General features: G+C 33.8%; 1 protein-coding gene across 4 annotated transcripts in view; it reads left to right on the top strand.

The window, feature by feature from the left end:
- Window positions 1–16,788, top strand: part of BRWD3 (bromodomain and WD repeat domain containing 3) — a 210,210-nt gene that overhangs the window by 182,020 nt on the left and 11,402 nt on the right. For 2 of the 4 annotated variants that reach the window (XM_055338288.1, XM_055338285.1), the window contains 7 exons: window positions 1,566–1,622; window positions 2,949–3,089; window positions 3,985–4,056; window positions 6,669–6,821; window positions 7,832–7,995; window positions 8,567–8,664; window positions 9,198–9,356. In XM_055338288.1, the coding sequence (XP_055194263.1) occupies window positions 1,566–1,622; window positions 2,949–3,089; window positions 3,985–4,056; window positions 6,669–6,821; window positions 7,832–7,995; window positions 8,567–8,664; window positions 9,198–9,356 (844 nt within the window). The remainder of the gene's footprint in view (window positions 1–1,565; window positions 1,623–2,948; window positions 3,090–3,984; window positions 4,057–6,668; window positions 6,822–7,831; window positions 7,996–8,566; window positions 8,665–9,197; window positions 9,357–16,788) is intronic. The other 2 variants (XM_055338286.1, XM_055338287.1) reach the window with 2 other exon arrangements.

The following is a 16,788-nucleotide window of genomic DNA, read 5'->3' as shown; positions in this document are numbered from 1 at the left end:
GTGTTTTTCTGAGCTCTATTCTGTTCCATTGATCTGTATATCTTTTTTTATGCCAATACCATACTGGTTTTGTTACTGTAGTTTTATAATATAGCTTGAAATCAGGAAGTATGAGGCCTCCAGCTTTGTCTTTCTTTCTCAAGACTGTTGGAAAGGTCTTGAGACCTTTAGGTCTATTAGGAACTTTTTTTGTGGTTCCATACAAATTGTAAGATGTTTTTTCTATTTCTGTTAAAAATGCTATTGGAATTTTGATAGGGGTTATGTAATCTGTAGGTGGCTTTGAGTCATATGTGCATTTTAATAATAATAATTCTTCCAATTAATTACCACAGGGTATCTTCATTTAATTCTGTCTTCAATTTCTTTATTCAGTGTCTTATGGTTTTTAGTATGCAGATCATTCATCTCCTTGTTTAAAATTATACCTCAGTATTTTATCCCTTTTGGTGCAATTATAAATGAGATTGTTTTCTTACTTTGGCTTTCTGATAGTCCTCAGTGTATAAAAATGCAACTTATTTTTGTATATTGATTTAGTATCCTACAACTGTACTGAATTTACTTATTAGTTGTAACAGTTTTTTCAGTTGAGTCTCTAGTGTTTTATATATATAATGTTATGTTATCTGCTGAAAGGCGTAGTTTTGCTTCTTTTATAATTTAGATGTATTTTGTTTTTCTTGACTAAGTGCTGTAGCAAAGGCTTCCAATACTATATCAAATAGAAGTGGCTAGAGTGAGTATTCTTGTCTTGTCCCTGATCTGAAGAGAAAAGCTTTTAATTTTTCACCATTAATCATGATGTTAGTTAAGGGATTGTCATATATGGCCTTTATTAAAGTGTTGATGTATATTCCCTCTACATCTAGTTTATTGAGAATTTTTATGATGAATTTGGTGTTGCTGTGTTGCTGTCCTCAGAGTAGCATTCTTTGGGTTAAAATAGAATATTAAAGTAAAATGTATTTCAACTTTATTTGATTAGAAGGAATACCAGTAGCTCATAGGCGGGTTTTATTTTCTCCAGACATTCCTTATGTGCTTCACTACCACCAGGGTGAAAAATGGCGTGTGGGCCTTGCCTCTTTGTATTAAAAAACTATGCCTCAGAGGGATATTTAACTGCATCTTAAGTTTTAATACACACTCATATTTTCCCTATAGAAAATAGATGTATTTCTTAAAATGGTGAAAGATTAAAATGAGTAATTCATGATTATAATATATTGAAGTAGCATGTCATATAGAATAAGTTTTATAAAAAAATATTAACATTAGGTAAAATTTTAGATACCAGTCCTATAATTTTTTCTTAATATTTGATTCTTATTTAAAGAGAAACTTTGTTTACTCTTCCTCTCCCAATATATTTTTCAGTTTGTATCTAGCACATAGGCAAAGTTTGGAGTAATTGTTCCTTCAAACTTTGTTCTGCCTGCTGCCTGCTCCAATGAAGGTGTTATTTGTGATTGTATTTGCCATTTCTTTGTAAATGTTTATAAAATTTGTAAGACTTTGAATATAACATAATATCTTTTCTTACTCTTCCCTTTTAATTTTAGGATACAGAGATGGTTGATTTAGATTCAGACGGTCCTGGTACTTCATCTGGAAGAAGGGTGAGTGAATAAAATAAACTGCTAAGAAGAAAATTTTTCAGGCTTCCTGTGTCAGGGATCCTAAGACCAACTCCACCTGTTTGGAGAATTGCTATAAAGACTCATAGAACTCAGCATATATACTTGTGATTCATTGGTAAGGTTTATTACAATGACATAATAAGGATATACAGCTGGGATCACAGGGAAATAAATATAGGCAGAGTCCAGAGAAATCCATGTGCAGGCTTCCTTATGCTCTTTCCATTCTTTGAGGAGCCATACAGAGCACACTCTTCCCCTACAATGAAAATGCAGCAATATATATGTGATTAGAGGCTCAGACCTCAAGGAATTTATTGGAAAGCAAGGAAGCATAGGAAAAGCAAAGAAAAGCAGGTGTTCAGTGTAAATCACATTGTACAAACAGCATAGGCATAGTAAACCACCTTTGTATTTAGGAAATGGTTCAATTGCTAAGTACCCAGAATGCCAACCAAGGGCTAACCTTACAAGCAAGCCCTGATAAAGATAGTAGCCTCAGATCTGTTATGTTTATTCTGTTCTGTACACTTCCCCTCCATGGTAATTAGACAAATACTTGTTTCATATAAGGAAAGTTTTCTTTGAAATACTGAAAGAAATCATATTAAAAGGCATCAAATGGGGATCCCTGGGTGGCGCAGCGGTTTGGCGCCTGCCTTTGGCCCAGGGCGCGATCCTGGAGATCCGGGATCGAATCCCACATCGGGCTCCCGGTGCATGGAGCCTGCTTCCCTCTGCCTGTGTCTCTGCCTCTATCTCTCTCTCTCTCTCTGTGTGACTATCCTAAATAAATAAAAATTAAAAAAAAAAATTAAAAAAAAAAAAAAAAGGCATCAAATGGTAAAGGCTAGACTGTATCATGACAACAAAGGATATATATATATATATATGCATAAACAATAAGTACATAATATATAAATATATAGATAAATATGTATTATATGTCAATTTTGAGAAAATTATGATGCCATTGTCAAGTATACTTAACTACCAGTAAATACTAAGGCATTAAGATTATTAACCTTATAGAGGAGAAAAAAAAATGTATTTCCCTGGGTTTTATTTGTGGTTCAGATTTTCTTAAAATGAAAATTCAGAATACTTGAATCTTGCTATTTCCATGAATGTACTGTCTAGTTTTTATTGTATGTATTTTTTGTTCTGGAGAATGATGTCTAAACTAAGAAACTTAAATATCAACTCCTCTATGTTACATAGATATATTAACATTAGGAAAAGAGGAGAGAATCAATGAAGAGTTAAGGAAAGAGTTTTTATATATAATTCTATTAAAATCTACAGGTCAAATGCCGAGGCAGAAGACAGTCTCTAAAGTCTAATCCTGATGCTTGGAGAAAACAATGCAAAGAACTGTTGAGCCTCATTTATGAACGTGAAGACTCAGAGCCATTTCGACAGCCAGTTGATCATCTTTCTTACCCAGTAAACACATACTTGTTTAAATAATTGCCAATTTGTAATTTCCCTTAAATGTATATGCTAAAATATAGTTACAAGCTACTTTTCCCTTTTTCCTTCTTTCCTTCCTCCACTCCTCCCTCCTTCTTACCTATTCCTTCTTTTTTGTATATCTTTTAATTGTGAAAATGCATAGTGTGATTAATCATGACTTTGAAATTCCAGTCATGTATTTTGTGTGTAAATTACATAGTTGTGAACCAAATTTGAATCTAAATATCTTTGTAGTTCCTTCCTGCCTTCATTTTGAATATTTATTTAATAAATTTTATGAACTTCTATTACATTTCTACTCACTGGAGACCCTTAGTAACCTATGTTACTCCTGGTAATTTTTTACTAAATGACTAAATGTATTATCCAATATGAGCACTTAGAGTAATCAATATATTCCATATTACTTTTCATCAAAGGTAAAAACATCAGAACTTAGATTATTGGATTCTTTTTTCAGGAGTATATCTATTTATATGTTGAATAACCATTTAGTGTAGATAGCAAATCTATCTTAACTTTTTTTGGAGAAGTTATAGTGGTATTTCAGAAATGCATCAGATCGTCCTCTGAAATTAGTAAACCTAAATACATACATAGGTTTTACTTGGGAAAAAAATACTCAAACAGAAAACACTTATGTTCAACAAAGTTAATTTTGTAGGGAGTTTGGGTAGAATAAATTAGTCTTGTTTTTCTCATACTAGAGGACAACAGTGAATGTAGAATCCTTCATCTTAAAGTAGTCAGTAAAATCCTAATTCCTGTTTATGGAACTTCAAGCTTTAAACCAGAATTGCATTGCAAGTCTTGATATTTTGTTGTAGTAGTTTGGAAATACAATATATCCTCTTTACTCTAATAGGGCCATCAAGAGCAAGAAGGGGAATCCTCAGAGTCAGTTGTTCCAGAAAGACAAGCTCCATCTCTTTCTGAGGTAGACCTAGTAGTCTCTTGAAAGACAATGTTTTTTGCATTGTTTTACTTTTAAAATTTCTGTAATGTAAATGAAAATTTTATAATTTGTAAAGCTGTTTTCCAACTCTTCTCACTCTCTTTTTATCTTTGACTTTTTTTGGCTGTTTATGTTTTGGTTTTGCTTTTTTAAGGTTTTTTTTTAAAGAATTATTTTTTTAGAGTGATAGAGCAGGGGGGAGAGGCAGAGGGGGACTCAGTCGGGAGTCCAATGCAGGGCTCCATCTCAGGACCTGAGATCATGACCAAGAGTCAAATGCTTAACTGACTGAGCCACCCAGGCACTCCTATATTTTTGTGTTTTTAAATCAACATCTATTTCCAAATGTTCTTTGTGGCATCTGCACACATGTTTATTTGTTTCTATAGATCTAAAGTTACTGTAGTAGAGTAGAAAACATCAGTTGCACAATATATAAGTACTGCAGCTGATTGCACCCACTGGGACTTCATTTAGCAACCTTACTGTGTCTTTTGAGTTTTAGTCACATTATACAAGTTCCAACATATCTCCTCTATGAAAACCTTTGTTTCATAAGCTGTACTATGTTGTAATATACTTTTGGTTGTTATGATTTAAGCCAAAAAGTATTTTTAAAGATAGATTAAGAGCAATCATGATTTATTACACTTGGAGAAATATTTTCTTTTTTTTTATAATACTTTTCCTCTGCTCATTCTTCTCTTTGGCATTTTCTTTGAAAGAAATGTGGTGATTGTTGGGTTTTTTGTGTATTTTTTATTGGAGTTCGATTTGCCAACATACAGTATAATACCCAGTGCTCATCCCGTCAAGTGCCCCCCTCAGTGCCCGTCACCCAGTTACCCCATCCCCCTGCCCACTTCCCCTTCCACTACCCCTTGTTCATTTCCCAGAGTTAGGAGTCTCTCATGTTCTGTCACCCTCACTGATATCTCCCACTCATTTTCTCTACCCTTTAATCCCTTTCACTATTTTTTATATTCCCCGTACGAATGAAACCATATAATGTTTGTCCTTCTCCGATTCACTTACTTTACTCAGCATAATTCCCTCCATTTCCATCCATGTTGAAGCAAATGGTGGGTATTCGTCATTTGTAATGGCTGAGTAATATTCCATTGTATGTATATATACCACATCTTCTTTATCCATTCATCTTTTGATGGACACCAAAGCTCCTTCCACAGTTTGGCTACTGTGGACATTGCTGCTATGAACATTGGGGTGTAGGTGTCCCGGCATTTCACTGCATCTGTATCTTTGGGGTAAATCCCCAGTAGTGCAACTGCTGGGTCATAGGGTAGCTCTATTTTTAACTCTTTGAGGAACCTCCTCACAGTTTTCCAGAGTGGCTGCACCACTTCACATTCCCACCAACAGTGCAAGAGGGTTCCCCTTTCTTCACATCCTCTCCAACATTTGTTGTTTCGTGTCTTGTTAATTTTCCCCATTCTCACTGGTGTGAGGTGGTATCTCATTGTGGTTTTGATTTGTATATCCCTGATGGCCAGTGATGCGGAGCATTTTCTCATGTGCTTGTTGGTCATGTGTAGGTCTTCTTTAATGAAATCTCTGTTCATGACTTTTGCCGATTTCATGATTGGATTGTTTATTTCTTGAGTGTTGAGTTTAATAAGTTATTTAAAGATCTTGGATACTAGCCCTTTATCTGATAGGTCATTTGCAAATATCTTCTCCCATTCTGTAGGTTGTCTTTGAGTTTTGTTGACTGTTTCTTTTGCTGTGAAGAAGCTTGTTATCTTGATTAAGTCCCAATAGTTCATTTTTGAAATGTGGTGATTATTACTTAATGATTTTAAATGGGATGAAGGATCTAATACTAACTGTGGTTTTCACTCTAAAATGTTGTTTATTGATGGTTATGGTATATGTAAGTATAAATTTTAGATGCCATTCAATATGATAACCTTAGGCATATCTTAACTGGACTTGACAGATTTAGGTTGAGATATCTTAGAATCTTCTCCATCTCCTAGTCAAAATCAAATTAATTCAGAATTTATGCGATTGCAGACCTCCAATGAAGGACAAGTGTTATATTCATTAAAAAGTAAAAATATAGGAGCTAGGCAGACATGGCCAGTTCGACCTTCAATTAGCATTTTAGGTAGAATGCCCTCCTAGCTGGGAATATCTTGGAAATACGTAGCTAATTTGTGACATGGAAGTATTTAATTATATGTGAATAGTCCCATCTTCTATCTTCATTGAGCACTTTGCCAGGGAATTGGGGGCTGCTTCAGCCTCTAAGCATAGAATGCAATTCTGTATTATGGACTCTGTAGGGATAAAGCCAGTTTGTATGCATTTTTTAATTTGTTCTCTTGAGAGAATCATATGGTTATCAATTTCAGAGTGAAGGCTAAGACCGTACCAACGACCCCTGCTGTTTTCCTGAGCTACCAAGGGACCTCTGTTTAAATGAATGGTTTTGATTGCGATAGATAGTTGGCCGATTGAAAAGCAGCATGTTTATTTCATGGTGGATTGGTGATAGAAGTCTCAGTACCATGATATTATGTAGTATTGTTATCCAGCCTGTGTATTTAATAATAAATTCTTCTTTGTAGGATTATCCAGATGTTATAGACACTCCTATGGACTTCAGCACTGTGAAAGAAACTTTGGAAGCAGGAAATTATGGTAGTCCTCTGGAATTTTATAAGGACGTTCGCCAAATATTCAGCAACTCCAAAGCTTATACCTCTAATAAAAAGTCAAGGGTATGAAAAACAACATTAGGTGGATTAATTACTTAAGCATTTACATATATATATACACACACACACACAAACACACACACACATATATCAGGTAGTTTTCTTTCACCAGTTTTAAAACTGCTCAAGAAGTATATATATTACAATTCTGACATGGTTACTGAAGTTTGATATTTTCCCCATGTTTTGTCAGAACTTAAATATCTTTGGAACAAAAGAATAATATTTTTTTGTAATCACTGGTATCTGATTAACTTTTAAGTAAGTTGTTCACTCGGTATATATTTGTCTACTTTCACCCCATATAAAATGAATTTTCACTAATTTCTGCAGGCATAATTTTTTCACTTTTGGTTTATTTCCTATATATATACTTAAATATGTTTAAATATTCTTGGAAACTGTAAATTTCATATTTTGAAAGTTTTTTTTCAGCTTATATATTATGAACATTTTCCCATGTCATTATGGCTCTTCAAAAACCAGTTTTAATGTCTCCATAGTATGCTACTGTATGGTTGTTTTATGTTATTTAACTAGTGCCCTGGTGCTAGAGATTTCAGTGGTTTCTACTTTTTAACTTTATATGAATAATGTGTGGCTTTCATCTTTAACATCCTTGAACATAATTATTTTGTGTGTGCAATTCTCTGATATTTACTTAGGATAAATTCCTAGAAGCAAAATTATTAGTGAAAGGATACATATATTTTTATTATTTTTGGTACATAATGCAATTTGTTGTTTTAGAATGTTGTTCCAGTTAAAATACTCACTGGCTATGTATGAGAATCTTTTTCCTACCCTTCCCAACATTGGATATGATCTTTTAAAAATCTTTGTTAATTTCTAGGTGAAAATGATATCTTGTTTAAATTCTTTAAGAAGAGTTTTTCAAGTGTATGAAATTGCATATATATATTTTGTCATAAAAGGGTAATGTTGTTACTGGTCCAGGCATGTTTATACTTTTTATTTTATATGATTAAAATAGTTGATTTCTACCTTTTCAGATCTATAGCATGACACTGCGATTATCTGCCTTATTTGAAAGTCGTATTAAAAATATCATCTCTGAATATAAGTCAGGAATGCAGAGTCAGAAGAGGAGAAGGCCACGGTACAGAAAACGTCTAAGAAGCAGCAGCAGTTCATTATCTAGTAGCAGAGCTCCTAGGTATTGCACTGATGTAGAATTTTATGTTTTAAAGCATTTTATGTATAGTACCTCATTTCTTTTAAGTGAGAATTTTAAAAATATTTTTATTTATTTATTCATGAGAGACACAGGGAAGGAGGCAGAGACATAGGCAGAGGGAGCAGGCTCCCCGCAGGGAGCCTGATATGGGATTCGATCCCAGGACTCCAGGATCATGCCCTGAGCCAAAGGCAGATACTCAACCACTGAGCCACTCAGGCATTCCATATTACCTCATTTCTTAAAGTTTATTGAATACTTTGAGAAGATCCAAAGACCAAAAATATTTTTTAAGTACTCTTGCACTATGTAAAGATGGAGTTGGTAACATCTTTATTTTAAAAAAAGCTTTATTTATATGGATTTTATTGTAGCAAAAACTAGGTTTTTTTAATTTTAATGATTGAAATTTAATTTGTCATATTACCAATTTGAAACATTTCACTTAAATTATAAGATATTTCTTAGATCAGTTTAAGCAATTTGTATCATACTATCATAATATGTCACTAATAAAAAAATATTCATTGTAATATATTTTAAATTGTAGTCCCAAAGGGAAGCAGAAACAAATGAAGTTGCTGCCTAAAAATGACCAGAATACCTCAGTGTCTTATGCCAGGACTAGCTCTCCTTTCTCGTCTCCTGGTAAATATGTCTTTTGTTTTCAGTGTTCTGTATTTTAGTTTAATACTGGATGTAGAAGAGGCAGCATGATTTATAGTACAAAGAACAATGGATTTAGATGTAGAAAAATTTTTATTCCTAGTGCTTCTTCATGACCCTGGGTAAGACATTAGGCCATAGAATTCAGTTTCTTCACTTTTAAAATGAAAGTGTTGAGGCTAGATGAATTTTAAAGTCTTTTAGTTTTAAAAATGTGTAACTATAATTTTTAACTCTATAGTGTCTCAGAGCACTTATCTACAACATATTTGCAAAGACGAAAATTGAGGATTTTCTTGAACAAGTTTTTCTGACATTCTGTGCTTAAAAATTTAATAATGTGATGAAACATTTGTTCTCAATATATTCATATTCCCCTCTTCAAAGAACTTGTATTTTTGATGTTGGTGTAAAATAACTGAGTGAGATATAGTTTTAAAACAACTTGTTTCCCTGAAAACATAATTTTCCTGAAAACATAATTATGTTAATATTATAATTTTATTAAATGTAAGTTTCAGATGCTGCTGAAGGCCTTTCATTATATTTACTTGATGATGAACTGGATGGGCCATTTTCTTCATCGAGCTTCAGTGGTTATAGTCGAAGTGGAAATAGCCATGACCCAGGGAAAGCCAAATCATTTCGGAATAGAGTTTTACAAATTAAACAAGGTAGGAAATAAATATGGACAGGGCATTTATTCTTTGCTTTCTTATGACGGCAGCTGAATCATTTAAAAGTTGATGTATTTGGGTAGTAAAAATTAGCATGCCTTTATAGTTAATGACGATTTTAATGTTGTCAAATAAATTTGAATAAGATAGAGTTTTATATCCACAACCAGGAAACAGACCATAAGCAGAATCCAATAACTAGTTCAAAATATATTTTAGTCTTTTAAAATAAAATATGCAATAAATAGGAAAAACTAAATGAAGATATATTTCAAACCAAACCCTTTTTTAAAATTGAGATAACCCTTAAAAATATAAAACCTATCTAAAGATAATTTTGGAATTTTTTTCCTTTGTTATTAGTATACTTTAATATATGAAATATATTTTTATTTTGTGTAAATTTTAATGAAGGATTAAGTAGCATTTCTGTTGTTGAACTATCAAATGACTTAAAAATGGACTTTCTAAAGATATAATTTATATTAGTTATGTGAAAAATATTGAAACATTTGATTACTTTAAAATAATTAGTGCCTTTATTTTTCCCAGTTTGTATCTTTATTCACTTCTCTGATCATGCTGCATATTGCCTGCTCATGCCACTTTCTTCTCTTTTTTCCTTCTCTTTCACTATCAAATGATGAGAAAGAAGAGCTTATATTTCTTGCTTCTTTTTTCTTTCCATCTGAAAACTCCTTTATCCTTTATTGTCTGGCTTCTGACTGCACCACTCTCCAAAAGCTGTTCTCCGTAAAATCACTTTTTCTCTTAATAACCAACCAGTATTCTTTTCTTAGTCCCTGTCTCCTTGATTTTCTCTATCTTTACATACTATTAAATATCCCTTCTAGGAACACTAATGCCAGGCTTCTTTCCTGATTATCCTACATCTCTGTTTTTTCTATATTTCTACATTTTCTGTTTTTCTTTGTCTGTACTTACCTCCTATTTGCAGAGTTTCCCACAGGTTTCCTGATTTATTTGTTTTGTTTTGTTTTAGTCTTCTACAAATAATCTAATAACTATATCAATCATCTTTATGCTAATGACTCTCCAAATTCACGTATCTAGCCCTAACATCTCTTTATTGTACCAGTCTCATTTCCAAGTACTTCCTAAGATAATTTCCTTGAGTGCTTATCATCCATCTTTCTGTCTCGAGCATATTTCTATTTCTACACTCACTATTTTAGTTAATGCTACCACCATCTTCTTAGTCACCCAACTTAAACTCTTGCAGTGCTCTTAGACATTTTACCCTTCATATCAAGTTAGTTGCTAAGTTTTATGAATTCTAAAACTCTTTAATACCAGTTAAATCCTTTGTCTACAGTTTATTGCTATCACCTTAGTCTCTAGCCTACTTGTCAGCCAAGTAAGCTAATTAGTCAGCTTGGACTGTTACATTATGATACCACAGACTAGGTGGCTTCAACAGCAGGTATTTGTTTTTAGAAACTTTATTGAGATATCACTGACATAAAATATTATATATATTTAAAGTATACAACTTATTTTGATATATATAAACATTATGAAATGGTTACCACAAACTAATTATAACATATCCATCACCTCTACATTGTCACCCTGTGTGTGTTGAGTTAAAATCTTTCCTTTCAACAAATTTCAAGTGTACAATACACTATTGTTAACTATAATCACCATGATGTATATTAGATACCTAGAACTTAAAAAAAGATACCTAGAACTTACTCATTCTGAATAACTGAATCTTTATACACTTTGACAAGTACCTCCCCAATTCCTCTGTTCCCAGCCCCTAGCAGCCACCATCCTACTCTCTGTTTCTGTATGACTGTTTTTGATTATCTATATGTGACATCATGCAATATTTCTCTTGCTCCGCCTTGCTCATTTTGCTTAGCATAATGTCTTCCAAGCTCCTAACATGTCACAAATGGCAAAATTCCCTTCCTTTCTAAAAGCTGAGTAATACTCCATTATGGGTTGTGTGTGTGCACATGCATGTACATATCATATTTTTACATTCACCTGAAGAAAGACATACATTATTTCCATATCTTGGCTATTGTGACTAATGCCACAGTGAATAAATAGATGATAGATAGATAGATATAGAGATAGAGAGTGTATAGATATTTCTTGAAGACCTTGATTTCAGTTACTTTGGATATATATCCAGAAATGAGGTTACTGTATCAAATGATAGTTGTATTTTTAGTTCATTGAGGAACCTCCCTAAATATTTCCATAATGGCTATACTAATTTTCCCTTTTCTCCACATCCTTGTCAACAATTGTTATCTCTTGTCTTTTTTTTCCAAAGAAAGAAAACTTAGCCAGTAATATTTATTTCTATAAAACAAGGTGAGTGTACAGAAAGACCATTACAAGACCATGTACATCAGACATTTCCCATGTTCTGTATTTCTTCCCTCAGGGGCACTGTGCATGAGGCCTGGGAAAGATGGCAGGTACTGGTGCAGGGTGTGGATGGAGGATGGAAGAAATAGGACATAGACATGTGGTATCATGCCCACAGCCACAATGGGTCCTGTCTTTTCTTAAAAATTATTTTAATGCCAGTTAGTTAACATGCACTATTAGTTTCAAGTGCACAATATGTGATTTAGCAATTACATACATCACCTGGTACTCATCATGACACGTGTACTCCTTAATCCCCATCACCTATTTAACCCATCCTCTCACCCCACCCCTCCCCTGGTAATCATCAGTTCTCTGTAATTAAGAGTCTGTTTCTTGATTTCTCTCTCTTTTCTTCCCTTTGCTCATTTGTTTTGTTTCTTAAATTCAACATATGAGTGAGTCATATGGTATTTGACTTTCTCTAACATATTTCACCTAGCATATTACTCTCTGCTCCATCCATGTTGTTGCAAATGGCAAGATTTCATTCTTATTATGGCCAAATAATATGCCACTGGGGTGTATGTGTATACACACACACACACCCCACATCTTCTTTATCCATTCATTATTCAGTGGATACTTGGGCTTCTTCCATATCTTAGCTATTGTTGATAATGCTTCTATAAACATAGGGGTGCATGTATACCTTTGTATTAATGTTTTGTATTCTTTGGGTAAATACCCAGTGGTGTGACTGCTGGATCATACAGTAGTTCTGTTTCTAACTTTTCAAGGAACCATAATGTTTTATACAATAGCTATACTAGATTGCATTCAACAGTGCAAGAGGGTTCCATTTTCTCCACAACTTTGCCAACACCTGTGTTTCTTGTGTTGGTGAGTTTAGACATTCTGACAGGTATGATGTGTTATCTCATTATAGTTTTGATTTGCATTTACCTCACAGTAAATGTTGATGAACATCTTTTCATGTGTCTCTTGGCTATCTGGATGTCTTCCTTAAAGAAATTGTCTTTTCATATCTTCTGCCCATTTTTAATTGGATTATTCATTTTGGGGTGTTGAGTTTTGTAAGTTCTTTATATATTTTGGATACTAACCCTTAACTGGATATGTCACTTACAAATACCTTCCCCATTCAGGAAGTTGTCTTGTAGTTTTGTTGGTTATTTCCTTCACTATGCAGAAGTTTCTAATTATGATGTCCCAATGATTTCTTTTTGCTTATGTTTCCCTTGACTCAGGGGACATATATAGTAAGAAGTTGCTACAACCAATGTCAAAAAGGTTAACGCCTGTGTTCTCTTGTAGGACGTTCATGGTTTTGATCTCACATTTAGATCTTTAATCCATTTTGAATTTATTTTTATGTATGTTTTAAAGGAGTGACCCACTTTCACTCATTTGCACGTTGCTATCCAGTTTTCCCAACACCAGTCGTTGAGGACATTTTTTCCCATTGGATATTCTTTCCTACTTTGTTAAAGATTTTTTTTTATTTATGATAGTCACACACACAGAGAGAGAGAGAGAGGCAGAGACATAGGCAGAGGGAGAAGCAGGCTCCATGCACCGGGAGCCCAACGTGGGATCCGATCCCGGGTCTCCAGGATTGCGCCCTGGGCCAAAGGCAGGTGCCAAACCGCTGCGCCACCCAGGGATCCCTACTTTGTTAAAGATTAATTGACTATATAGTTGTAGGATTATTTCTGGCTTTTGTATTCTGTTCCATTGTTCTATATGTCTTATTTTTGTGCCAATACCATACTATTTTGAGCACTAGAGCTTTGTAATGTACCTTGAAATCTCTAATTGCAGTGACTCCAGCATTGCTTTTTTTTCTTTTTCAAGATTACTTTGGCTATTTGTGGTCTTTGTTGTTCTGTACAAATTTTAGGATTGTTTGTTCTAGTTCTGTAAAAATGACTGTTGGTATTTTGATCTGGGATTACTATTAAATTTGTAGACTGCTTTAGGTGATACAGACATTTTGACAATATTTGTTCTTCCAGTCCATGAGCATGGAATGTCTTTCCATTTCTTTGTGTCATCCTCTATTACTTTTATCAGTGTTTTGTAGTTTTCAGAGTTCAGGTCTTTCACCTCTTTGGTTAGGTTTATTCCTAGGAGTCTTATTATTTTTGGTGTAATTGTAAATGGGATTTTTTTCTTAATTTCTCTTTCTGCTGCTTCATTATTGATATATAGAAATGAACCAGATTTCTGTACATTGAGGTTTTTCTCCTGTGACTTTACTAAATTTATCAGTTCCAGCAGGTTTTGTTTGTTTGCTTTTTTTGTTTTTTGGGCTATTCTTGGTGAAGTCTTTCAGGCTTTCTCTGTACAGTATCATGTCATCAGCAAATATTGAAAGTTTTATTTCTTTCCTATTTTTTTTATTTTTTTAAATTTATTCATGAGAGACACACACACAGAGAGAGAGAGAGAGAGTCAGAGACATAGGCAGAAGGAGAAGCAGGCTCCATGCAGGGAGCCCAATGTGGGACTCGATCCTGGTACTCCAGGATCATGCCCTGGGCCAAAGGCAGGCATGGCATTCAACTGCTGAGCCACCCAGTCTTCCCCCTTTTCCTTCTCTATTTGGATGAATTTTGTTTTCTGCTGTGTCTGATACTTCAAGTACTGTGTTGAATAAAAGTGGGGAGAGTGGACATCCATTTATCAATGGGCAGTTGGGCTCTTTCTATAATTTGACTATTGTAAATAGTGCTGCAATAAATGTAAGAGTGAATGTACCCCTTTGAATTAATATCTTGGTATTCTTTGGGTAAATACCTAGTAGTGCAATGGCTAGATCATAGGATAGTTCTATTTTTTTAATTTTTTGAGGAACCTTCATGTTGTTTTTTAGAGTGGCTGCACCAGTTTGCATTCCCACAAACAGTGTAAGAGGGTTCCTCTTACTCCACATCCTTGCCAACACCTGTTGTTTCTTGTGTTGTTGATTTTAGCCATTATGATAGGTGAGAAGTTATATCTCATTGAGGTTTTGATTTGCATTTTTCTGATGATTTGAGATGTTGAGTACTTTTTCATTATATGTACAGCAAACATTTATTTCCGCACTGTTCTGTAGATTCAAAGTCCAAGATCAAGGTGCCAGCAGGGTATCTGGTCAGAACTCTCTTCCTGGCTTGCTGATGGCTGCCAGATTGACTATATAATTGTAGGTTCATTTCCTGGTTCTCTCTTATGTTCCGTTAATCTGTGTGTCTATTTTTGTGCCAGTACCATACTTTTTTCGTCATTACAGCTTTGTAATGTAACTTGTATCCCAGAACTGTGATGCCTCCTGCTTTGCTTTTGTTTTTCAGGATTGCTTTGCCTATTCAGGGACTTTTGAGGTTCAGTAGAAATTTTAGTATTTTTTGTTCTAGCTCTGTGAAAAATATTGTTGATATTTTAATAGAGACTACATTAATGTCTAAATTGCTTTGGGTAATAGAGACATCTTAATAGTATTTGTTCTTCTTCTGTCCCATGAGCATGGAATGCCTTTCCATTTCTTTGTGTCATCTTTAATTTCTTTCATCATGATGTATAGTTTTCACATCACAGGCCTTTCAACTATTTGATTAGATTTATACCTAAGTATCATAGTTAAGGTGCAATTATTAAAGGGATCATTTTCATAATTTTTCTGTTACTTCATTATTGGTGTAGAGAAATGCAAAAGATTTCCCTACATTGATTCTGTATCCTGCAATTTTACTGAATTTGTTTATCAGTTCTCACAGTTTTTTGGTGGAGTCTTTTGGGTTTAGTATCATGTCATCTGCAAATAGTGAAAGTTGTACTTCTTCCAGTAATATGTTAAATAGTCATAGTGAGAGTGGATGTCTTTGTCCTGTTCCTGACCTTAGAGGAAAAGCTCTCAGATTTTCCCCATTGAGGATATTAGTAACTGTGGGTTTTTCATATATTGTCTTTATTATGTTGAGGTATATTCCCTCTAAACCTACTTCATTGAGTGTTTTTATCATGAATAGATGCTGTACTTTGTTAAATACCATTTCTGCATAAATTTTGATAATCATATGGTTCTTATCCTTTCCTTTACTAATATCATATATAACATTGATTGATTTGCAAATATTGAACCACTCTTGCAATTCAGGAATAAACCCCATTGATCATGGTGAATGATTGTGTTATTGTTGTATTTGGCTTGTTACTATTTTGTTGAGAATTTTTGCATCCATATTCATCAACAATATTGGCCTGTTGTTCTCTTTTTTGGTACAGTCTTCATCTGGTTATAGAATCGGGATTATGCTGGTATCATAGAATGTATTTGAAAGTTTTCTTTCCTTTTCTCTTTTTTGGAATAGATTGAGAAGAATAAGTATTAACTCTTCTCTGAATGTTTCATAGAAGTCCCCTATGAAGCTATTTGGTCTTGGACTGTTGTTTGTTGGGAGATTTTTTATTACTGATTCAATTTCTTTGCTAGTGACTGTTCTGTTGAGGTTTTCTATTTCTTTTTGTTCAGTTTTGGTAGTGTATATGTTTCTAGGAATTTATCCATTTCTTTCAGATTGTCCTATTTGTTGAACTATGGTTCTTCATAATGTTCTCTTACAGTTGTATTTCTGTGGTGTTGGTTGTTATTTCTCCTCTCTAATTTGTGATTTTATTTGGGCCCTTTCTTCTTTTCTTTTGATAGGTCTGCCTACCAATTTTATCAATTTTATCAAAGAACCAGCTCCTGATCTCGTTGTCTTTTCCATTATTTTCTTTGTTTCTATATCATCTAATTCTGTTCTAAACTTTAATATTTCCTTCTTTTTCTGATTTTAAGCTTCATTTATTCTCTTTCTAATTCCTTTAGGTGTAAGATTAAGTTGTTTCTTTGAGATTTTTCTTGCCTCCTGAGGTAGGCTTTTACTGTTTTATACTTCCCTCTTAGGATTGCTTTCTGCTGCATCCCAGATGTTTTGCTTTTATGTTTTCATGTTCATTTATTTTCATTTTTTAAATTTCTTTTTAATTTCCTAGTTGACCCATTCATTGTTTAGTAGCATGG

Source organism: Nyctereutes procyonoides, unplaced genomic scaffold (assembly GCF_905146905.1).
Source record: "Nyctereutes procyonoides isolate TBG_1078 unplaced genomic scaffold, NYPRO_anot_genome, whole genome shotgun sequence".
NCBI lineage: Eukaryota > Metazoa > Chordata > Mammalia > Carnivora > Canidae > Nyctereutes > Nyctereutes procyonoides.
This window is presented reverse-complemented; position numbering and strand designations above follow the sequence as displayed.